Source organism: Oncorhynchus keta, unplaced genomic scaffold (genome assembly GCF_023373465.1).
Source record: "Oncorhynchus keta strain PuntledgeMale-10-30-2019 unplaced genomic scaffold, Oket_V2 Un_scaffold_27030_pilon_pilon, whole genome shotgun sequence".
Classification (NCBI taxonomy): domain Eukaryota; kingdom Metazoa; phylum Chordata; class Actinopteri; order Salmoniformes; family Salmonidae; genus Oncorhynchus; species Oncorhynchus keta.
This window is the reverse complement of record NW_026290895.1, coordinates 22501-49235: the sequence shown is the minus strand read 5'-3', so window position 1 is coordinate 49235 and position 26735 is coordinate 22501. Positions and strand designations below refer to the sequence as shown.

The window sequence follows — 26735 nt, the reverse complement described above, 5'->3', positions numbered from 1 at the left end:
CCTTCCCTGTTAGATGATGATTAGGTATCTCCTCTCCCTTCCCCTGTTAGATGATGATTAGGTATCTCCTCTCCCTTCCCCTGTTAGATGATGATTAGGTATCTCCTCTCCCTCCCCTGTTAGATGATGATTAGGTATCTCCTCTCCCTTCCCCTGTTAGATGATGATTAGGTATCTCCTCTCCCTTCCCTTCCCCTGTTAGATGATGATTAGGTATCTCCTCTCCCTTCCCCTGTTAGATGATGATTAGGTATCTCCTCTCCCTTCCCCTGTTAGATGATGATAAGGTATCTCCTCTCCCTTCCCCTGTTAGATGATGATTAGGTATCTCCTCTCCCTTCCCTGTTAGATGATGATTAGGTATCTCCTCTCCCTTCCCCTGTTAGATGATGATTAGGTATCTCCTCTCCCTCCCCCTGTTAGATGATGATTAGGTATCTCCTCTCCCTTCCCCTGTTAGATGATTTGTAAATTATTTTGTACATAATGTTTCTGCAACCATATCTTATGTCAGAAAAGAGCTTCTGGAGATCAGGACAGCGATCACTCACCTCGGATTAGACAAAGAGCTTCTGGATATCAGGACAGCGATCACTCACCTCGGATTAGACAAAGAGCTTCTGGATATCAGGACAGCGATCACTCAACTCGGATTAGACAAAGAGCTTCTGGATATCAGGAAAGCGATCACTCACCTCGGATTAGACAAAGGTTTCTTCAACAACAACAACAGCAGCAAGCAGGACTCACACGATATTCTCCAAACACCCCACAGTGCAGACTTCCCAGAGGATGAAGAGACGGATGCCTCGTCCGGACCCGCAGAAGACATCTAGGAGAGCTGCCATTACCGTCAATATTACTCGCCAACGTGCAATCATTGGACAAAAAACTAGACGAGGTACGATCGCGAATATCCTACCAACGTGCAATCATTGGACAATAAACTAGACGAGGTACGATCACGAATATCCTACCAACGTGCAATCATTGGACAATAAACTAGAGAGGTACGATCACGAATATCCTACCAACGGGACATCATTGGACAATAAACTAGACGAGGTACGATCACGAATATCCTCCCAACAGGACATCATTGGACAATAAACTAGAGAGGTACGATCACGAATATCCTACCAACGTGCAATCATTGGACAATAAACTAGAGAGGTACGATCACGAATATCCTACCAACGGGACATCATTGGACAATAAACTAGAGAGGTACGATCACGAATATCCTACCAACGTGCAATCATTGGACAATAAACTAGAGAGGTACGATCACGAATATCCTACCAACAGGACATCATTGGACAATAAACTAGAGAGGTACGATCACGAATATCCTACCAACGTGCAATCATTGGACAATAAACTAGAGAGGTACGATCACGAATATCCTCCCAACAGGACATCATTGGACAATAAACTAGAGAGGTACGATCACGAATATCCTACCAACGTGCAATCATTGGACAATAAACTAGAGAGGTACGATCACGAATATCCTACCAACGGGACCTCATTGGACAATAAACTAGAGAGGTACGATCACGAATATCCTCCCAACAGGACATCATTGGACAATAAACTAGAGAGGTACGATCACAAATATCCTCCCAACAGGACATCATTGGACAATAAACTAGACGAGGTACGATCACGAATATCCTACCAACAGGACATCATTGGACAATAAACTAGACGAGGTACGATCACGAATATCCTCCCAACGGGATATCATTGGACAGTAAACTAGACGAGGTACGATCACGAATATCCTCCCAACGGGACATCATTGGACAATAAACTAGAGAGGTACGATCACGAATATCCTACCAACGGGACATCATTGGACAATAAACTAGACGAGGTACGATCACGAATATCCTCCCAACGGGACATCATTGGACAATAAACTAGACGAGGTACGATCACGAATATCCTCCCAACGGGACATCATTGGACAATAAACTAGACGAGGTACGATCACGAATATCCTCCCAACGGGACATCATTGGACAATAAACTAGAGAGGTACGATCACGAATATCCTACCAACGGGACATCATTGGACAATAAACTAGACGAGGTACGATCACGAATATCCTACCAACGGGACATCATTGGACAATAAACTAGACGAGGTACGATCACGAATATCCTCCCAACGGGACATCATTGGACAATAAACTAGACGAGGTACGATCACGAATATCCTACCAACGGGACATCATTGGACAATAAACTAGACGAGGTACGATCACGAATATCCTACCAACGGGACATCATTTTTATTTTTATTTTTATTTCACCTTTATTTAACCAGGTAGGCTAGTTGAGAACAAGTTCTCATTTGCAACTGCGACCTGGCCAAGATAAAGCATAGCAGTGTGAACAGACAACACAGAGTTACACATGGAGTAAACAATTTAGCAAGTCAATAACACAGTAGAAAAAAATGGGCAGTCTATATACAATGTGTGCAAAAGGCATGAGGAGGTAGGCGAATAATACAATTTTGCAGATTAACACTGGTGATAAATGATCAGATGGGCATGTACAGGTAGAGATATTGGTGTGCAAAAGAGCAGAAAAGTAAATAAATAAAAACAGTATAAAAACAGTATGGGAATGAGGTAGGTGAAAAGGGTGAGCTATTTACCAATAGACTATGTACAGCTGCAGCGATCGGTTAGCTGCTCGGATAGCTGATGTTTGAAGTTGGTGAGGGAGATAAAAGTCTCCAACTTCAGCGATTTTTGCAATTCGTTCCAGTCACAGGCAGCAGAGTACTGGAACGAAAGGCGGCCAAATGAGGTGTTGGCTTTAGGGATGATCAGTGAGATACACCTGCTGGAGCGCGTGCTACGGATGGGTGTTGCCATCGTGACCAGTGAACTGAGATAAGGCGGAGCTTTACCTAGCATGGACTTGTAGATGACCTGGAGCCAGTGGGTCTGGCGACGAATATGTAGTGAGGGCCAGCCGACTAGAGCATACAAGTCGCAGTGGTGGGTGGTATAAGGTGCTTTAGTGACAAAACGGATGGCACTGTGATAGACTGCATCCAGTTTGCTGAGTAGAGTGTTGGAAGCCATTTTGTAGATGACATCGCCGAAGTCGAGGATCGGTAGGATAGTCAGTTTTACTAGGGTAAGCTTGGCAGCGTGAGTGAAGGAGGCTTTGTTGCGGAATAGAAAGCCGACTCTGGATTTGATTTTTGATTGGAGATGTTTGATGTGAGTCTGGAAGGAGAGTTTGCAGTCTAGCCAGACACCTAGGTACTTATAGATGTCCACATATTCAAGGTTGGAACCATCCAGGGTGGTGATGCTAGTCGGGCATGCGGGTGCAGGCAGCGATCGGTTGAAAAGCATGCATTTGGTTTTACTCGCGTTTAGGAGCAGTTGGAGGCCACGGAAGGAGTGCTGTATGGCATTGAAGCTCGTTTGGAGGTTGGATAGCACAGTGTCCAATGACGGGCCGAAAGTATATAGAATGGTGTCGTCTGCGTAGAGGTGGATCAGGGAATCGCCCGCAGCAAGAGCAACATCATTGATATATACAGAGAAAAGAGTCGGCCCGAGAATTGAACCCTGTGGCACCCCCATAGAGACTGCCAGAGGACCGGACAGCATGCCCTCCGATTTGACACACTGAACTCTGTCTGCAAAGTAATTGGTGAACCAGGCAAGGCAGTCATCCGAAAAACCGAGGCTGTTGAGTCTGCCGATAAGAATTTGGTGATTGACAGAGTCGAAAGCCTTGGCGAGGTCGATGAAGACGGCTGCACAGTACTGTCTTTTATCGATGGCGGTTATGATATCATTTAGTACCTTGAGTGTGGCTGAGGTGCACCCGTGACCGGCTCGGAAACCAGATTGCACAGCGGAGAAGGTACGGTGGGATTCGAGATGGTCAGTGACCTGTTTGTTGACTTGGCTTTCGAAGACCTTAGATAGGCAGGGCAGGATGGATATAGGTCTATAGCAGTTTGGGTCCAGGGTGTCTCCCCTTTGAAGAGGGGGATGACTGCGGCAGCTTTCCAATCCTTGGGGATCTCAGACGATATGAAAGAGAGGTTGAACAGGCTGGTAATAGGGGTTGCGACAATGGCGGCAGATAGTTTCAGAAATAGCGGGTCCAGATTATCAAGCCCAGCTGATTTGTACGGGTCCAGGTTTTGCAGCTCTTTCAGAACATCTGCTATCTGGATTTGGGTAAAGGAGAACCTGGAGAGGCTTGGGTGAGGAACTACGGGGGGCGGAGCTGTTGGCCGAGGTTGGAGTAGCCAGGCGGAAGGCATGGCCAGCCGTTGAGAAGTGCTTATTGAAGTTTTCGATAATCATGGATTTATCGGTGGAGACCGTGTTTCCTAGCCTCAGTGCAGTGGGCAGCTGGGAGGAGGTGCTCTTGTTCTCCATGGACTTCACAGTGTCCCAGAACTTTTTGGAGTTGGAGTTACAGGATGCAAACTTCTGCCTGAAGAAGCTGGCCTTAGCTTTCCTGACTGACTGCGTGTATTGGTTCCTGACTTCCCTGAACAGTTGCATATCACGGGGGCTATTCGATGCTATTGCAGTCCGCCACAGGATGTTTTTGTGCTGGTCGAGGGCAGTCAGGTCTGGAGTGAACCAAGGGCTGTATCTGTTCTTGGTTCTGCATTTTTTGAACGGAGCATGCTTATCTAAAATGGTGAGGAAGTTACTTTTAAAGAATGACCAGGCATCCTCAACTGACGGGATGAGGTCAATGTCCTTCCAGGATACACGGGCCAGGTCGATTAGAAAGGCCTGCTCACAGAAGTGTTTTAGGGAGCGTTTGACAGTGATGAGGGGTGGTCGTTTGACTGCGGCTCCGTGGCGGATACAGGCGATGAGGCAGTGATCGCTGAGATCCTGGTTGAAGACAGCGGAGGTATATTTGGAGGGCCAGTTGGTCAGGATGACGTCTATGAGGGTGCCCTTGTTTACAGAGTTAGGGTTGTACCTGGTGGGTTCCTTGTGGGATCATTGGACAATAAACTAGACGAGGTACGATCACGAATATCCTACCAACGGGACATCATTGGACAATAAACTAGACGAGGTACGATCACGAATATCCTCCCACACAGTCATCCGGAACAGCTGGTGCTTTCATGCACGGGGGCAAACTACCTGCCCTCCACGACACCTACACCACCCGATGTCACAGGAAGGCCAAAAAGATCATCAAGGACAACAACCACCCGAGCCACTGCCTGTTCACCCCGCTATCATCCAGAAGGCGAGGTCAGTACAGGTGCATCAAAGCTGGGACCGAGACACTGAAAAAAAGCTTCTATCTCAAGGCCATCAGATTGTAAAACAGCCACCACTAACATTTAGTAGCTGCTGCCAACACACTGACCCAAATCACTTTATTAATAAAAAATTGGATGTCATTTTATTTTTTACCTTTATTTAACCAGGTTGAGAACAAGTTCTCATTTACAACTGCGACCTGGCAGTAAATGTATCACTAGTCAATTTACAATGCCACTTTATATAATGTTTACATACCCTACATTACTCATCTCATATGTATATACTGTACTCTATACCATCTACTGCATCTTGCCTATGCCGTTCGGCCATCGCTCATCCATATATTGATATGTACGTATTCTTATTCATTCCTTTACACTTGTAAAGTGCATCTACGTAACATTGCAAAAATCAGAAACTTTCTGTCCAAAAATGATGCAGAAAAATGAATCCATGCTTTTGTCACTTCTAGGTTAGACTACTGCAATGCTCTACTTTCCGGCTACCCGGATAAAGCACTAAATAAACTTCAGTTGGTGCTAAATACGGCTGCTAGAATCCTGACTAGAACCAAAAAATGTGATCATATTACTCCAGTGCTAGCCTCTCTACACTGGCTTCCTGTCAAAGCGAGGGCTGATTTCAAGGTTTTACTGCTAACCTACAAAGCATTACATGGGCTTGCTCCTACCTATCTCTCTGATTTGGTCCTGCCGTACATACCTACACGTACGCTACGGTCACAAGACGCAGGCCTCCTAATTGTCCCTAGAATTTCTAAGCAAACAGCTGGAGGCAGGGCTTTCTCCTATAGAGCTCAATTTTTATGGAACGGTCTGCCTACCCATGTCAGAGACGCAAACTCGGTCTCAACCTTTAAGTCTTTACTAAAGACTCATCTCTTCAGTGGGTCATATGATTGAGTGTAGTCTGGCCCAGGAGTGGGAAGGTGAACGGAAAGGCTCTGGAGCAACGAACCGCCCTTGCTGTCTCTGCCTGGCCGGATCCCCTCTTTCCACTGGGATTCTCTGCCTCTAACCCTATTACAGGGGCTGAGTCACTGGCTTACTGGGGCTCTCTCACCTGAGTGGGTTGATTCACTGACGTGGTCATCCTGTCTGGGTTGGCGCCCCCCTTGGGTTGTGCCATGGCGGAGATCTTTGTGGGCTATACTCAGCCTTGTCTCAGGATGGTAAGTTGGTGGTTGAAGATATCCCTCTAGTGGTGTGGGGGCTGTGCTTTGGCAAAGTGGGTGGGGTTATATCCTTCCTGGTTGGCCCTGTCCGGGAGTGTCCTCGGATGGGACCACAGTGTCTCCTGACCACTCCTGTCTCAGCCTCCAGTATTTATGCTGCAGTAGTTTATGTGTCGGGGGGCTAGGGTCAGTTTGTTATATCTGGAGTACTTCTCCTGTCCTATTCGGTGTCCTGTGTGAATCTAAGTGTGTGTTCTCTAATTCTCTCCTTCTCTCTTTCTTTCTCTCTCTCGGAGGACCTGAGCCCTAGGACCACGCCCCAGGACTACCTGACATGATGACTCCTTGCTGTCCCCAGTCCACCTGGCCGTTCTGCTGCTCCAGTTTCAACTGTTCTGCCTTATTATTATTGACCGTGCTGGTCATTTATGAACATTTGAACATCTTGGCCATGTTCTGTTATAATCTCCACCCGGCACAGCCAGAAGAGGACTGGCCACCCCACATAGCCTGGTTCCTCTCTAGGTTTCTTCCTAGGTTTTGGACTTTCTAGGGAGTTTTTCCTCGCCACCGTGCTTCTACACCTGCATTGCTTGCTGTTTGGGGTTTTAGGCTGGGTTTCTGTACAGCACTTTGAGATATCAGCTGATGTACGAAGGGCTATATAAATAAATTTGATTTGATTTGTGTGTATTAGGTAGTTGTTGTGAAATTGTTAGATTACTTGTTAGATATTACTGCGTGGTCGGAACTAGAAGCACAAGCATTTCGCTACACTTGCATTAACATCTGCTAACCATGTGTATGTGACCAATACAATTTGATTTGATTCGGTTCAGTGTTGCTCGACGCAAGCATAGCTGGTATTTAGCTAGTCTGGTAGGCTTGTGTCACTGGACAGCTCGTAGCTGGGTTTCAGCTCGTAGCTGGGTTTCAGCTCGTAGCTGGGTTTCAGCTTGTGTCACTGGACAGCTCGTAGCTGGGTTTCAGCTTGTGTCACTGGACAGCTCGTAGCTGGGTTTCAGCTCGTGTCACTGGACAGCCCTTTGCTGGGTTTCAGCTCGGAGCTGGGTTTCAGCTCGTGTCACTGGACAGCTCGTAGCTGGGTTTCAGCTCGTAGCTGGGTTTCAGCTCGTGTCACTGGACAGCTCGTAGCTCGGTTTCAGCTCGTAGCTGGGTTTCAGCTCGTAGCTGGGTTTCAGCTTGTGTCACTGGACAGCTCGTAGCTGGGTTTCAGCTCGTAGCTGGGTTTCAGCTCGTAGCTGGGTTTCAGCTTGTATCACTGGACAGCTCGTAGCTGGGTTTCAGCTCGTAGCTGGGTTTCAGCTTGTGTCACTGGACAGCTCGTAGCTGGGTTTCAGCTCGTAGCTGGGTTTCAGCTCGTGTCACTGGACAGCCCTTTGCTGGGTTTCAGCTCGGAGCTGGGTTTCAGCTCGTGTCACTGGACAGCTCGTAGTTACGATCCAAACACACAGCTGTGCTTGTGCAACGTGGTGCCTCTACCACAGGTAGTTACGATCCAAACACACAGCTGTGCAACGTGGTGCCTCTACCACAGGTAGTTACGATCCAAACACACAGCTGTGCAACGTGGTGCCTCTACCACAGGTAGTTACGATCCAAACACACAGCTGTGCAACGTGGTGCCTCTACCACAGGTAGTTACGATCCAAACACACAGCTGTGCAACGTGGTGCCTCTATCACAGGTAGTTACGATCCAAACACACAGCTGTGCAACGTGGTGCCTCTACCACAGGTAGTTACGATCCAAACACACAGCTGTGCAACGTGGTGCCTCTACCACAGGTAGTTACGATCCAAACACACAGCTGTGCAACGTGGTGCCTCTACCACAGGTAGTTACGATCCAAACACACAGCTGTGCAACGTGGTGCCTCTACCACAGGTAGTTACGATCCAAACACACAGCTGTGCAACGTGGTGCCTCTACCACAGGTAGTTACGATCCAAACACACAGCTGTGCAACGTGGTGCCTCTATCACAGGTAGTTACGATCCAAACACACAGCTGTGCAACGTGGTGCCTCTATCACAGGTAGTTACGATCCAAACACACAGCTGTGCAACGTGGTGCCTCTACCACAGGTAGTTACCTTCCAAACACACAGCTGTGCAACGTGGTGCCTCTATCACAGGTAGTTACGATCCAAACACACAGCTGTGCAACGTGGTGCCTCTACCACAGGTAGTTACGATCCAAACACACAGCTGTGCAACGTGGTGCCTCTACCACAGGTAGTTACGATCCAAACACACAGCTGTGCAACGTGGTGCCTCTACCACAGGTAGTTACGATCCAAACACACAGCTGTGCAACGTGGTGCCTCTATCACAGGTAGTTACGATCCAAACACACAGCTGTGCAACGTGGTGCCTCTACCACAGGTAGTTACGATCCAAACACACAGCTGTGCAACGTGGTGCCTCTACCACAGGTAGTTACGATCCAAACACACAGCTGTGCAACGTGGTGCCTCTACCACAGGTAGTTACGATCCAAACACACAGCTGTGCAACGTGGTGCCTCTACCACAGGTAGTTACGATCCAAACACACAGCTGTGCAACGTGGTGCCTCTACCACAGGTAGTTACGATCCAAACACACAGCTGTGCAACGTGGTGCCTCTATCACAGGTAGTTACGATCCAAACACACAGCTGTGCAACGTGGTGCCTCTATCACAGGTAGTTACGATCCAAACACACAGCTGTGCAACGTGGTGCCTCTACCACAGGTAGTTACCTTCCAAACACACAGCTGTGCAACGTGGTGCCTCTATCACAGGTAGTTACGATCCAAACACACAGCTGTGCAACGTGGTGCCTCTACCACAGGTAGTTACGATCCAAACACACAGCTGTGCAACGTGGTGCCTCTACCACAGGTAGTTACGATCCAAACACACAGCTGTGCAACGTGGTGCCTCTACCACAGGTAGTTACGATCCAAACACACAGCTGTGCAACGTGGTGCCTCTATCACAGGTAGTTACGATCCAAACACACAGCTGTGCAACGTGGTGCCTCTACCACAGGTAGTTACGATCCAAACACACAGCTGTGCAACGTGGTACCTCTACCACAGGTAGTTACGATCCAAACACACAGCTGTGCTTGTGCAACGTGGTGCCTCTACCACAGGTAGTTACGATCCAAACACACAGCTGTGCAACGTGGTGCCTCTACCACAGGTAGTTAGGATCCAAACACACAGCTGTGCAACGTGGTGCCTCTACCACAGGTAGTTACGATCCAAACACACAGCTGTGCAACGTGGTGCCTCTACCACAGGTAGTTACGATCCAAACACACAGCTGTGCAACGTGGTGCCTCTACCACAGGTAGTTACGATCCAAACACACAGCTGTGCAACGTGGTGCCTCTACCACAGGTAGTTACGATCCAAACACACAGCTGTGCAACGTGGTGCCTCTACCACAGGTAGTTACGATCCAAACACACAGCTGTGCAACGTGGTGCCTCTACCACAGGTAGTTACGATCCAAACACACAGCTGTGCAACGTGGTGCCTCTACCACAGGTAGTTACGATCCAAACACACAGCTGTGCAACGTGGTGCCTCTACCACAGGTAGTTACGATCCAAACACACAGCTGTGCAACGTGGTGCCTCTACCACAGGTAGTTACGATCCAAACACACAGCTGTGCAACGTGGTGCCTCTACCACAGGTAGTTACGATCCAAACACACAGCTGTGCAACGTGGTGCCTCTACCACAGGTAGTTACGATCCAAACACACAGCTGTGCAACGTGGTGCCTCTACCACAGGTAGTTACGATCCAAACACACAGCTGTGCAACGTGGTGCCTCTTCACAGGTAGTTACGATCCAAACACACAGCTGTGCAACGTGGTGCCTCTACCACAGGTAGTTACGATCCAAACACACAGCTGTGCAACGTGGTGCCTCTACCACAGGTAGTTACGATCCAAACACACAGCTGTGCAACGTGGTGCCTCTACCACAGGTAGTTACGATCCAAACACACAGCTGTGCAACGTGGTGCCTCTACCACAGGTAGTTACGATCCAAACACACAGCTGTGCAACGTGGTGCCTCTACCACAGGTAGTTACGATCCAAACACACAGCTGTGCAACGTGGTGCCTCTACCACAGGTAGTTACGATCCAAACACACAGCTGGCCATTACATGGAATTCTATGGTTAACCTTCCAACCTTGTAATGTCAATGGCACAATATGAGCGGTGTTTAAACAATAGGCTTGTTGTAGCTGGTGCTTTCAATGTTGGTTATATTATATATCATTTGAAAGGTAATTTCATGACCTTTCAGAACCACTTGTCAAACTTGGTTTAAAATATATCAATGTTTTCGTTTTGTTCCTGTTCTAGGATAAATCCCTGTGGGATGGAGGGATAAAACAACGGGTTTTGTTCCTGTTCTAGGATAAATCCCTATGGGATGGAGGGGTAAAACAACAGGTTTTGTTCCTGTTCTAGGATAAATCCCTATGGGATGGAGGGATAAAATAACAGGTTTTGTTCCTGTTCTAGGATAAATCCCTATGGGATGGAGGGATAAAACAATGGGTTTTGTTCCTGTTCTAGGATAAATCCCTATGGGATGGAGGGATAAAACAATGGGTTTTGTTCCTGTTCTAGGATAAATCCCTATGGGATGGAGGGATAAAACAACGGGTTTTGTTCCTGTTCTAGGATAAATCCCTGTGGGAAAGATGGGATGGAGGGATAAAACAAGGCGTTATCACATACATACTACCATTGCTGCACTGCTATCACACATTTTCCAACTCTAGGCACATAGACCTTCAGAAAAATCACTGAGACATCGTTTCCCTAAGTGAGCCTGACCGAACCCCTGGTTCATGGACTATATCCGTTATATTGTGTGTTGCTGACAACTGCTTCAAAGTCTATTTGAATTCAGGCCCTGTTTTTGTTCTGTAATTTAAAATAATCCGTTCCCTGACTGTTAAACCCACATAGACCGGTGGGTTTTAGACCGCATGGAAACCACCGCACTGTTATTTATACGGTAGGTCTATGCATCCGTCCGCACACGCGCGCCTTGGTTCGTGGAGATCATCTGCACCACGCGCCCTAGCAACTGCAGCATCAGCACGAGCAGCGTGGTGACTCGCTACGACAAAGCCACGCACGGATCCGTTGTGACGGTCTCTCTCCGCTCTGCAAGCAAAGGATCTTCCATCCCCAGCCCTGTTATTTGTTATTTCCCTGATATTCTTCGCGCTAATCTGCAACGTGGATCCTCGCTACCTGAAATATTTTCATCGGATGATATATTTTCACCATCACGACAAAACGGACTGCTCATCCTCATCATCAACAACACCGCGCGTTTCAGCAGGCAGGCTACAGCAACGCCCATAGCAACCTCTCTATGCGCATCCACGAGCCATCTGTTCATTACTGCTTGTTTGTGTCTGTCGTCTCCGTCTCCGACATCTCTACTCCGCTGTCGCCCTCTCCCGGTTCCTCCCCCTGATCCCCCCCTGTCTCGTCTCCAGGTTAGCGGCAGGTCTCATCTCTCGCCTCGCTGCTGGGCACGTATCCTCCATCACAAGGCCTCTTCACAGGTGAGCCAATCACTGGATCTGATTATCAAACGGATAATACTACCGCTAATGAATGCACCGGTCGGCATTGATCATATATTTATCATTTATCTTCTCTTGATTATGGCTGTGTGTTCGTAATAGTGATGACTACTGTAACATGTTGTCCAATGTTTAAGAGTGTGGTCCTGCAGAGAGAGAGAGAGGGAGAGAAAAAGGGAGAGCACATTGTTGGCATCTGGTTTGTGTTTGGATCCAGATATACAGTATGAAGTGCCTTGGTCCCATAGCAACAGTGATGCTTGGTTCTGAGGGAAAGGGAGGGCTCTGCTGACAAATATAGCTTCTCTGCTGGACCAGACCTCTCTCTTGCATTAGGGTTAATCTGAGCAGCATGACAATAACAGCAGACTCAGCTTGTTTCTGAATTGAAACAGGGTAGAGGAGACGGGGTAGAGGGGATGGGGTGGAGGAGACGGGGTAGAGGAGACGGGGTAGAGGGGACAGGGGGTAGAGGAGACAGGATAGAGGGGGCAGGAGACCGGGTAATGGGGATGGGGTGGAGGAGACGGGGTAGAGGAGACAGGGTAGAGGAGACAGGGGGTAGAGGAAACAGGGGGTAGAGGAGACAGGGGATAGAGGGGACAGGGGGTAGAGGAGACAGGATAGAGGGGGCAGGAGGCCGGGTAATGGGGATGGGGTGGAGGAGACGGGGTAGAGGAGACGGGGTAGAGGGGACAGGGGGTAGAGGAGACAGGATAGAGGGGGCAGGAGACCGGGTAATGGGGATGGGGTAGAGGAGACGGGGTAGAGGGGACAGGGGGTAGAGGAGACAGGATAGAGGGGGCAGGAGACCGGGTAATGGGGATGGGGTAGAGGAGGGGACAGGGGGATGGGTTAGGGAGACAGGGTAGAGGGGACAGGGGGGTAGAGGAGACAGGGGGACAGGGGTTAGAGGGGGGTAGGAGACCGGGTAAAGGGGATGGGGTAGAGGAGACGGGGTAGAGGAGACAGGGTAGAGGGGACAGGGGGTAGAGGAGACAGGATAGAGGGGGCAGGAGACTGGGTAATGGGGATGGGGTATGAGGGGTAGAGGAGACGGGGGTTGAGAGGGGACAGGGGGTAGAGGAGACAGGATAGAGGGGCAGGGAGACCGGGGGTAATGGGGTTGGGGTAGAGGGGACAGGGGGTAGAGGGGACAGGGGGTAGAGGAGACAGGGGGGTTAGAGGAGACAGGGGGTAGAGGGGGGGTAGGGGGGTTGGAGGGGGTAGAGGGGTTAGGGTTGATGGGTTGGGGTAGACAGGAGGGGTAGAGGAGACAGGGGGTATCTGGGGACAGGGGGTAGGTGGTTAGGGTTGATATGGGTTGGAGACAGGGGTAGAGGGTTACAACGGGTTGAGGAGACAGGATAGAGGGGGCAGGGTATAGAGGAGACTGGGTATAGAGGAGACAGGGTTGAGGAGACAGGGTTGGGGTCTGTATGGGAGACAGGGGGTTGAGGGGTTGGAGGTCTGGGGTAGATGGGTTGGGGGGTAGATGGTCTGTATGATGGGTTAGGGTTGATATGGGTTGGATGGTCTGTATGATGGGTTAGGGTTGATATGGGTTGATGGTCTGACAGGGGGTATGGGTTGAGGTCTGTATGATGGGTTAGGGTTGAGGGGTTGGGGTCTGTATGATGGGTTAGGGTTGAGGCTGGATGGTCTGTATGATGGGTTAGGGTTGATATGGGTTGGATGGTCTGGATGGGTTAGGGTTGAGGGCTGGATGGTCTGTATGAGACAGGGGTTGGATGGTCTGTATGATGGGTTAGGGTTGATATGGGTTGGGGTCTGTATGATGGGTTAGGGGGATATGGGTTGGATGGTCTGTAGGGGTTAGAGGAGATAGGGGTTGGATGGTCTGAGATGGGTTAGGGTTGAGGGGGTATGGGTTAGAGTTGATATGGGTTGGAGGTCTGGGATGGGTTAGGGTTGATAGGGGGTATGAGGGTTGTTGATATGATGGTCTGGGTTAGGGGGATATGGGTTGATGGTCTGTATGATGGGTTAGGGTTGATATGGGTTGGATGGTCTGTATGATGGGTTGGATGGTCTGTATGATAGGGTTGAGGGTTGATTGATATGGGGATGGTCTGTATGATGGGTTAGGGTTGGAGATGGTCTGTATGATGGGTTAGGGTTGATATGGGTTGGATGGTCTGTATGATGGGTTAGGGTTGATATGGGTTGGATGGTCTGTATGATGGGTTAGGGTTGATATGGGTTGGATGGTCTGTATGATGGGTTAGGGTTGATATGGGTTGGATGGTCTGTATGATGGGTTAGGGTTGATATGGGTTGGATGGTCTGTATGATGGGTTAGGGTTGATATGGGTTGGATGGTCTGTATGATGGGTTAGGGTTGATATGGGTTGGATGGTCTGTATGATGGGTTAGGGTTGATGGGTTGGATGGTCTGTATGATGGGTTGATATGGGTTGGATGGTCTGTTGATATGGGTTGGATGGTCTGTATGATGGGTTAGGGTTGATATGGGTTGGTCTGTATGATGGGTTAGGGTTGATGGTCTGTATGATGGGTTAGGGTTGATATGGGTTGGATGGTCTGTATGATGGGTTAGGGTTGATATGGGTTGGATGGTCTGTATGATGGGTTAGGGTTGATATGGGTTGGATGGTCTGTATGATGGGGTTAGGGTTGATATGGGTTGGATGGTCTGTATGATGGGTTAGGGTTGATATGGGTTGGATGGTCTGTATGATGGGTTAGGGTTGATATGGGTTGGATGGTCTGTATGATGGGTTAGGGGTTGATATGGGATGGGTTAGGGTTGATATGGGTCTGTATGATGGGTTGATGGGTTGGGTTGATATGGGTTGGATGGTCTGTATGATGGGTTAGGGTTGATATGGGTTGGATGGTCTGTATGATGGGTTAGGGTTGATATGGGTTATGGTCTGTATGATGGGTCTGATATGGGTTGGATGGTCTGTATGATCTGGGTTGGATGGTCTGTATGATGGGTTAGGGTTGATATGGGTTGGATGGTCTGTATGATGGGTTAGGGTTGATATGGGTTGGTATGGGTTGGATGGTCTGTATGATGGGTTAGGGTTGATATGGGTTGGATGGTCTGTATGATGGGTTAGGGTTGATATGGGTTGGATGGTCTGTATGATGGGTTAGGGTTGATATGGGTTGGATGGTCTGTATGATGGGTTAGGGTTGATATGGGTTGGATGGTCTGTATGATGGGTTAGGGTTGATATGGGTTGGATGGTCTGTATGATGGGTTAGGGTTGATATGGGTTGGATGGTCTGTATGATGGGTTAGGGTTGATATGGGTTGGATGGTCTGTATGATGGGTTAGGGTTGATATGGGTTGGATGGTCTGTATGATGGGTTAGGTCTGTATGATGGGTTGATATGGGTGGTGGATGGTCTGTATGATGTTAGGGTTGATATGGGTTGGATGGTCTGTATGATGGGTTAGGGTTGATATGGGTTGGATGGTCTGTATGATGGGTTAGGGTATGGGTTGGGTTAGGGTTGATATGGGTTGGATGGTCTGTATGATGGGTTAGGGTTGATATGGGTTGGATGGTCTGTATGATGGGTTATGGGGTTGGATGGTCTGTATGGGTGGGTTGATATGGGTTGGATGGTCTGTATGATGGGTTAGGGTTGATATGGGTTGGATGGTCTGTATGATGGGGGTTAGGGTTGATATGGGTTGGATGGTCTGTATGATGGGTTAGGGGTTGGATGGTCTGTATGATATGGGTTGGATGGTCTGTATGATGGGTTAGGGTTGATATGGGTTGGATGGTCTGTATGATGGGTTAGGGTTGATATGGGGTTGGATGGTCTGTATGATGGGTTTAGGGTTGATATGGGTTGGATGGTCTGTATGATGGGTTATTGATATGGGTTGGATGGTCTGGGGTTAGGGTTGGGGTTGGATGGTCTGTATGATGGGTTAGGGATATGGGTTGGATGGTCTGATATGGGTTGGATGGTCTGTATGATGGGTTAGGGTTGATATGGGTTGGATGGTCTGTATGATGGGTTAGGGTTGATATGGGTTGGATGGTCTGTATGATGGGTTAGGGTTGATATGGGCTGGATGGTCTGTATGATGGGTTAGGGTTGATATGGGTTGGATGGTCTGTATGATGGGTTGTATGATGGGTTATGGGTTGGATGGTCTGTATGATGGGTTAGGGTTATGGGTTGGATGGTCTGTATGGGGTTGGATGGTCTGTATGATGGGTTAGGGTTGATATGGGTTGGATGGTCTGTATGATGGGTTAGGGTTGATATGGGTTGGATGGTCTGTATGATGGGTTAGATAAGGTTGATGGTCTGTATGATGTTGATATGGGTTGGATGGTCTGTATGATGGGTTAGGGTTGATATGGGTTGGATGGTCTGTTGATATGGGTTGGATGGTCTGTATGATGGGTTAGGGTTGATATGGGCTGGTCTGTATGGTCTGTATGATGGGTTAGGGTTGATATGGGTGGTGGATGGTCTGTATGGTCTGTATGATGGGTTAGGGTTGATATGGGTTGATATGGGCTGGATGGTCTGTATGATGGGTTAGGGTTGATATGGGTTGGATGGTCTGTATGATGGGTTAGGGTTGATATGGGTTGGATGGTCTGTATGATGGGTTAGGGTTGATATGGTTTGGATGGTCTGTATGATGGGTTAGGGTTGATATGGGTTGGATGGTCTGTATGATGGGTTAGGGTTGATATGGGCTGGATGGTTAGTGTATATTGTATTGGTGGGTCACATCAGTGGGACACCTGCCTCAGACTGAGCATCTCAGCTGTTTGTTTACAAACACAAGGGCTGTCTACAAACAACTCTTGCTATTGTGTTAGAATGAAATATATTTCTTATTTTCCCTCTCTTCTTCTCTTCCTGTCTTTCTGCAGAGAGCAGCTGATTCAGGTCCTCCCAATTCCTCTGCCTCCTCCCAGCTGTGGCCCCTACTGGGCACGCTCCTTGGCTCTTACCTTATTGGTCCCCGGCCTCAGGACGGAAGCCACGCCCACCACACTCCCTGCATGAGGGACAAGGCCACTCAGGTGTGTGTGTGTGTGTGTTTTTGTATTCATGTATCTCACCTGTCTCTGTGGTGTCAGACCCCCAGGGTGTGTGTGTGTGTTTTTGTATTCATGCATCTCACCTGTCTCTGTGGTGTCAGACCCCCAGGGTGTGTGTGTGTGTGTGTGTGTATTCATGTATCTCAGCTGTCTCTGTGGTGTCAGACCCCCAGGGTGTGTGTGTGTGTGTGTGTGTGTGTGTATTCATGTATCTCACCTGTCTCTGTGGTGTCAGACCCCCAGGGTGTGTGTGTGTGTGTGTGTATTCATGTATCTCACCTGTCTCTGTGGTGTCAGACCCCCAGGGTGTGTGTGTGTGGTGTGTGTCTGTGTGTGTGTGTGTGTGTGTGTATTCATGCATCTCACCTGTCTCTGTGGTGTCAGACCCCCAGGGTGTGTGTGTGTGTGTGTGTGTATTCATGTATCTCAGCTGTCTCTGTGGTGTCAGACCCCCAGGGTGTGTGTGTGTGTGTGTGTGTGTGTGTATTCATGTATCTCACCTGTCTCTGTGGTGTCAGACCCCCAGGGTGTGTGTGTGTGTGTGTGTGTATTCATGTATCTCACCTGTCTCTGTGGTGTCAGACCCCCAGGGTGTGTGTGTGTGTGTGTGTGTATTCATGCATCTCACCTGTCTCTGTGGTGTCAGACCCCCAGGGTGTGTGTGTGTGTGTGTGTGTGTGTATTCATGTATCTCACCTCTCTCTGTGGTGACAGACCCCCAGGGTGTGTGTGTGTGTGTGTGTGTGTATTCATGTATCTCACCTGTCTCTGTGGTGTCAGACCCCCAGGGTGTGTGTGTGTGTGTGTATTCATGCATCTCACCTGTCTCTGTCTCAGACCCCCAGGGTGTGGTGTGTGTGTGTGTGTATTCACCTGTCTCTGTGGTGTCAGACCCCCAGGGTGTGTGTGTGTGTGTGTGTGTGTGTGTGTGTGTGTGTGTGTGTGTGTGTGTGTGTGTGTGTGTGTGTGTGTGTGTGTGTGTGTGTGTGTGTGTGTGTGTGTATTCATGCATCTCACCTGTCTCTGTGGTGTCAGACCCCCAGGGTGTGTGTGTGTATTCATGTATCTCACCTCTCTCTGTGGTGTCAGACCCCCAGGGTGTGTGTGTGTGTGTGTGTATTCATGTATCTCACCTGTCTCTGTGTTGTCAGACCCCCAGGGTGTGTGTGTGTGTTTGTATTCATGTATCTCACCTCTCTCTGTGGTGTCAGACCCCCAGGGTGTGTGTGTGTGTGTGTGTATTCATGTATCTCACCTCTCTCTGTGGTGTCAGACCCCCAGGGTGTGTGTGTGTATTCATGTATCTCACCTCTCTCTGTGGTGTCAGACCCCCAGGGTGTGTGTGTGTGTATTCATGTATCTCACCTCTCTCTGTGGTGTCAGACCCCCAGGGCCTGGGCGGATGAGAGGAGGCGGGGGAGCCACAAGAGATCGGCCTCCTGCGGGAGCACCGACCAGCTCAAAGAGGTTAGTCACACTGTTCAGTCTCTGCCTTTAGATACTGACAACATAGTGACAACATAATGACAACATAGTGACAACATAATAACAACATAGTGACAACATAATGACAACATAATGACAACATAATAACAACATAGTGACAACATAGTGACAACATAATGACAACATAGTGGCAACATAATAACAACATAATAACAACATAATAACAACATAATGACAACATAATAACAACATAATGACAACATAGTGACAACATAGTGACAACATAGTGACAACATAATGACAACATAATAACAACATAATGACAACATAGTGACAACATAATGACAACATAGTGACAACATAATGACAACATAGTGGCAACATAATAACAACATAATAACAACATAATGACAACATAATAACAACATAATGACAACATAATGACAACATAGTGACAACATAGTGACAACATAATGACAACATAATAACAACATAATGACAACATAGTGACAACATAATAACAACATAATGACAACATAATGACAACATAATGACAACATAATAACAACATAATAACAACATAGTGACAACATAATAACAACATAGTGACAACATAATAACAACATAATGACAACATAGTGACAACATAATAACAACATAATGACAACATAATAACAACATAATGACAACATAATGACAACATAGTGACAACATAATAACAACATAATGACAACATAATGACAACATAATGACAACATAGTGATAACATAATAACAACATAATGACAACATAATGACAACATAGTGACAACATAATGACAACATAATAACAACATAATGACAACATAGTGACAACATAGTGACAACATAATAACAACATAATGACAACATAATGACAACATAATGACAATATAGTGACAACATAATGACAACATAGTGACAACATAGTGACAACATAATGACAACATAATGACAACATAATAACAACATAATGACAACATAAGAACAACATAATGACAACATAATGACAACATAAGAACAACATAATGACAACATAGTGACAACATAGTGACAACATAATGACAACATAATAACAACATAATAACAACATAGTGACAACATAATAACAACATAGTGACAACATAATAACAACATAGTGACAACATAATGACAACATAGTGACAACATAATAACAACATAATGACAACATAATAACAACATAGTGACAACATAATAACAACATAATAACAACATAATGACAACATAGTGACAACATAATAACAACATAATAACAACATAATGACAACATAGTGACAACATAATAACAACATAATAACAACATAATGACAACATAGTGACAACATAATGACAACATAATAACAACATAATAACAACATAATGACAACATAGTGACAACATAATGACAACATAATAACAACATAGTGACAACATAGTGACAACATAGTGACAACATAGTGACAACATAATAACAACATAATGGCAACATAATAACAACATAATAACAACATAGTGACAATATAATAACAACATAATGACAACATAGTGACAACATAATGACAACATAGTGACAACATAATGACAACATAATAACAACATAGTGACAACATAGTGACAACATAGTGACAACATAATAACAACATAATGGCAACATAATAACAACATAATAACAACATAGTGACAATATAATAACAACATAATGACAACATAATAACAACATAGTGACAATATAATAACAACATAATGACAACATAGTGACAACATAGTGACAATATAATAACAACATAATGACAACATAGTGACAACATAATAACAACATAGTGACAATTTAATAACAACATAATAACAACATAGTGACAACATAATGACAACATAGTGACAACATAGTGACAACATAATGACAACATAGAGACACTCAACATAGTGACAACATAATGACAACATAGTGACAACATAGTGACACTCCACATAGTGAAAACATAGAGACACTCAACATAGTGACACTCCACATAGTGACAACATAGTGACACTCCACATAGTGACACTCCACATAGTGACAACATAGTGACAACATAGTGACAACATAGTGACACTCCACATAGTGACAACATAGTGACACTCCACATAGTGACACTCCACATAGTGACACTCCACATAGTGACAACATAGTGACAACATAGTGACAACATAGTGACACTCCACATAGTGACAACATAGTGACACTCCACATAGTGACAACATAGTGACACTCCACATAGTGACAACATAGTGACAACATAGTGACACTCCACATAGTGACAACATAGTGACACTCCACATAGTGACAACATAGTGACACTCCACATAGTGACAACATAGTGACACTCCACATAGTGACAACATAGTGACACTCCACATAGTGACAACATAGTGACACTCCACATAGTGACACTCCACATAGTGACACTCCACATAGTGACACTCCACATAGTGACAACATAGTGACAACATAGTGACACTCCACATAGTGACAACATAGTGACACTCCACATAGTGACACTCCACATAGTGACACTTCACATAGTGACAACATAGTGACAACATAGTGACACTCCGCATAGTGACACTCCATATAGTGACAACATAGTGACAACATAGTGACAACATAGTGACAACATAGTGACACTCCACATAGTGACACTTCACATAGTGACAACATAGTGACAACATAGTGACAACATAGTGACACTCCACATAGTGACAACATAGTGACACTCCACATAGTGACAAAATAGTGACACTCCACATAGTGACAACATAGTGACACTCCACATAGTGACAACATAGTGAAAACATAGTGACAACATAGTGACACTCCGCATAGTGACACTCCATATAGTGACAACATAGTGACACTCCACATAGTGACAACATAGTGACACTCCACATAGTGACACTCCACATAGTGACACTCCACATAGTGACAACATAGTGACAACATAGTGACAACATAGTGACAACATAGTGACACTCCACATAGTGACACTTCACATAGTGACAACATAGTGACAACATAGTGACAACATAGTGACACTCCACATAGTGACACTCCACATAGTGACACTTCACATAGTGACAACATAGTGACAACATAGTGACAACATAGTGACACTCCACATAGTGACAACATAGTGACACTCCACATAGTGACAAAATAGTGACACTCCACATAGTGACAAAATAGTGACACTCCACATAGTGACAACATAGTGACACTCCACATAGTGACAACATAGTGAAAACATAGTGACAACATAGTGACACTCCGCATAGTGACACTCCATATAGTGACAACATAGTGACACTCCACATAGTGACACTCCACATAGTGACACTCCACATAGTGACAACATAGTGACACTCCACATAGTGACACTCCACATAGTGACACTCCACATAGTGACAACATAGTGAAAACATAGTGACAACATAGTGACAACATAGTGACACTCCACATAGTGACACTCCACAGTGACAACTCTCCACGTCTTAGTGGTAAAGACAACAACATCCTATCAATACACCCCCTAACCCAGTAACTCTTCTCTCCTCCAGATTGCTAAATTGCGACAGCAACTCCAGCGCAGTAAGCGCAGCAGTCGTCACCGCAGGGACAAGGACCGCAGGTCCCCCTTCAACGGGAGTCATGCTGCCATCATCCAGTCACAGGTAACCTGAGCACCATTACAGAGAGTACCCTAACCTTTAGTTACAGAGAGTACCCTAACCTTTAGTTATATAGAGTACCCTAACCTTTAGTTATAGAGAGTACCCTAACCTTTAGTTATAGAGAGTACCCTAACCTTTAGTTACAGAGAGTACCCTAACCTTTAGTTACAGAGAGTACCCTAACCTTTAGTTACAGAGAGTACCCTAACCCTAACCTTTAGTTATAGAGAGTACCCTAACCTTAACCTTTAGTTACAGAGAGTACCCTAACCTTTAGTTATATAGAGTACCCTAACCTTTAGTTACAGAGAGTACCCTAACCTTTAGTTACAGAGAGTACCCTAACCTTTAGTTATATAGAGTACCCTAACCTTTAGTTACAGAGAGTACCCTAACCTTTAGTTATATAGAGTACCCTAACCTTTAGTTATAGAGAGTACCCTAACCTTTAGTTATAGAGAGTACCCTAACCCTAACCTTTAGTTATATAGAGTACCCTAACCTTTAGTTATATAGAGTACCCTAACCTTTAGTTACAGAGAGTACCCTAACCTTTAGTTACAGAGAGTACCCTAACCTTTAGTTATAGAGAGTACCCTAACCTTTAGTTATAGAGAGTACCCTAACCCTAACCTTTAGTTATATAGAGTACCCTAACCCTAACCTTTAGTTATAGAGAGTACCCTAACCTTTAGTTACAGAGAGTACCCTAACCTTTAGTTACAGAGAGTACCCTAACCTTTAGTTACAGAGAGTACCCTAACCTTTAGTTACAGAGAGTACCCTAACCTTTAGTTATAGAGAGTACCCTAACCTTTAGTTATAGAGAGTACCCTAACCTTTAGTTATATAGAGTACCCTAACCTTTAGTTACAGAGAGTACCCTAACCTTTAGTTACAGAGAGTACCCTAACCTTTAGTTATAGAGAGTACCCTAACCTTTAGTTATAGAGAGTACCCTAACCCTAACCTTTAGTTATATAGAGTACCCTAACCTTTAGTTATAGAGAGTACCCTAACCTTTAGTTACAGAGAGTACCCTAACCTTTAGTTACAGAGGGTACCCTAACCTTTAGTTACAGAGAGTACCCTAACCTTTAGTTATAGAGAGTACCCTAACCTTTAGTTATAGAGAGTACCCTAACCTTTAGTTACAGAGAGTACCCTAACCTTTAGTTATAGAGAGTACCCTAACCTTTAGTTATAGAGAGTACCCTAACCTTTAGTTACAGAGGGTACCCTAACCTTTAGTTATAGAGAGTACCCTAACCTTTAGTTACAGAGAGTACCCTAACCTTTAGTTACAGAGAGTACCCTAACCTTTAGTTATATAGAGTACCCTAACCTTTAGTTACAGAGAGTACCCTAACCCTAACCTTTAGTTATATAGAGTACCCTAACCCTAACCTTTAGTTACAGAGAGTACCCTAACCTTTAGTTATATAGAGTACCCTAACCTTTAGTTACAGAGAGTACCCTAACCTTTAGTTACAGAGAGTACCCTAACCCTAACCTTTAGTTACAGAGAGTACCCTAACCTTTAGTTATATAGAGTACCCTAACCCTAACCTTTAGTTACAGAGACTACCCTAACCTTTAGTTATAGAGAGTACCCTAACCTTTAGTTACAGAGAGTACCCTAGCCTTTAGTTACAGAGACTACCCTAACCTTTAGTTACAGAGAGTACCCTAACCTTTAGTTACAGAGAGTACCCTAACCTTTAGTTATATAGAGTACCCTAACCTTTAGTTACAGAGAGTACCCTAACCTTTAGTTACAGAGAGTACCCTAACCTTTAGTAACAGAGAGTACCCTAACCTTTAGTTATAGAGAGTACCCTAACCTTTAGTTACAGAGTACCCTAACCCTAACCTTTAGTTATAGAGAGTACCCTAACCCTAACCTTTAGTTATAGAGAGTACCCTAACCCTACCCTTTAGTTATAGAGAGTACCCTAACCTTTAGTTACAGAGAGTACCCTAACCTTTAGTTATATAGAGTACCCTAACCCTAACCTTTAGTTATAGAGAGTACCCTAACCCTAACATTTAGTTATAGAGAGTACCCTAACCCTAACCTTTAGTTATAGAGAGTACCCTAACCCTAACCTTTAGTAACAGAGAGTACCCTAACATTTAGTTACAGAGAGTACCCTAACCTTTAGTTACAGAGAGTACCCTAACCTTTAGTTATATAGAGTACCCTAACCTTTAGTTACAGAGAGTACCCTAACCTTTAGTTACAGAGAGTACCCTAACCTTTAGTTATAGAGAGTACCCTAACCTTTAGTTACAGAGAGTACCCTAACCTTTAGTTACAGAGAGTACCCTAACCTTTAGTTACAGAGAGTACCCTAACCTTTAGTTACAGAGAGTACCCTAACCTTTAGTTACAGAGAGTACCCTAACCTTTAGTTACAGAGAGTACCCTAACCTTTAGTTACAGAGAGTACCCTAACCTTTAGTTACAGAGAGTACCCTAACCTTTAGTTACAGAGAGTACCCTAACCCTAACCTTTAGTTATAGAGAGTACCCTAACCCTAACCTTTAGTTATAGAGAGTACCCTAACCCTAACCTTTAGTTACAGAGAGTACCCTAACCTTTAGTTACAGAGAGTACCCTAACCTTTAGTTATATAGAGTACCCTAACCTTTAGTTACAGAGAGTACCCTAACCTTTAGTTATATAGAGTACCCTAACCCTAACCTTTAGTTACAGAGAGTACCCTAACCTTTAGTTACAGAGAGTACCCTAACCCTAACCTTTAGTTATAGAGAGTACCCTAACCCTAACCTTTAGTTACAGAGGGTACCCTAACCTTTAGTTACAGAGAGTACCCTAACCTTTAGTTATATAGAGTACCCTAACCCTAACCTTTAGTTATAGAGAGTACCCTAACCCTAACCTTTAGTTACAGAGAGTGCCCTAACCTTTAGTTACAGAGAGTACCCTAACCTTTAGTTACATAGTACCCTAACCTTTAGTCACAAAGAGAAGCCTAACCTTTAGTTATAGAGAGTACCCTAACCTTTAGTTATACAGAGTACCCTAACCTTTAGTTACAGAGAGTACCCTAAGCCTAACCTTTAGTTACAGAGAGTACCCTACAGAGAGTATCCTAACCTTCAGTTACAGAGAGTACCCTAACCTTTAGTTACAGAGACTAGCCTAACCCTTAGTTACAGAGACTAGCCTAACCCTTAGTTACAGAGAGTACCCTAACCCTAACCTTTAGTTATAGAGAGTACCCTAACCTTTAGTTACAGAGAGTACCCTAAACTTTAGTTACAGAGAGTACCCTAAACTTTACTTACAGAGAGTTCCCTAACCTTTAGTTACAGAGAGTACCCTAACCCTAACCTTTAGTTACAGAGAGTACCCTAAACTTTACTTACAGAGAGTACCCTAAACTTTACTTACAGAGAGTTCCCTAACCTTTAGTTACAGAGACTACCCTAACCTTTAGTTACAGAGAGTACCCTAACCTTTAGTTACAGAGAGAACCCTAACCTTTAGTTACAGAGAGTACCCTAACCTTTAGTTACAGAGAGTTCCCTAACCTTTAGTTACAGAGTACCCTAACCTTTAGTTACAGAGAGTACCCTAAGATTTAAATAGAGAGTACCCTAACCTTTAGTTACAGAGAATACCCTAACCTTTAGTTATAGAGTACCCTAACCTTTAGTTATACATCTCTAGAACCCTAACCCCCATCCCTAAGGGTTAACCCTAACCCCATCCCTAAGGGTTAACCCTAACCCCATCTCTAAGGGTTAACCCTAACCCCCGTCTCTAAGGTTTAACCCCAACCCCCATCTCTAAGGGTTAACCCTAACCCCATCCCTAAGGGTTAACCCTAACCCCTGTCTCTAAGGGTTAACCCTAACCCCGTCTCTAAGGGTTAACCCTAACCCCCATCCCTAAGGGTTAACCCTAACCCCCATCTCTAAGGGTTAACCCTAACCCGCATCTCTAAGGGTTAACCCTAACCCCCATCCCTACGGGTTAACCCTACCCCCATCCCTAAGGGTTAACCCTAACCCCCATCCCTAAGGGTTAACCCTAACCCGCATCTCTAAGGGTTAACCCTAACCCCCATCTCTAAGGGTTAACCCTAACCCCCATCCCTAAGGGTTAACCCTAACCCCCATCTCTAAGGGTTAACCCTAACCCCCATCCCTAAGGGTTAACCCTAACCCCATCCGTAAGGTTTAACCCTAACCCCCATCTCTAAGGGTTAACCCTAACCCCATCCGTAAGGGTTAACCCTAACCCCATCTCTAAGGGTTAACCCTAACCCCCATCTCTAAGGGTTAACCCTAACCCCCATCTCTAAGGGTTAAC

At 45.6% G+C, this 26735-nt stretch overlaps 1 protein-coding gene across 1 annotated transcript in view; it reads left to right on the top strand.

Annotated features, from left to right (window-relative positions):
* The first annotated feature begins 792 nt into the window (after positions 1-792).
* Positions 793-26735, top strand: part of fam117ba (family with sequence similarity 117 member Ba) — a 39760-nt gene continuing 13817 nt past the window's right edge. The window contains 5 exon segments of the mRNA XM_052515471.1: positions 793-852; positions 11561-12118; positions 17048-17200; positions 18602-18685; positions 22276-22389. Of these exon segments, the coding sequence (XP_052371431.1) occupies positions 793-852; positions 11561-12118; positions 17048-17200; positions 18602-18685; positions 22276-22389 (969 nt within the window).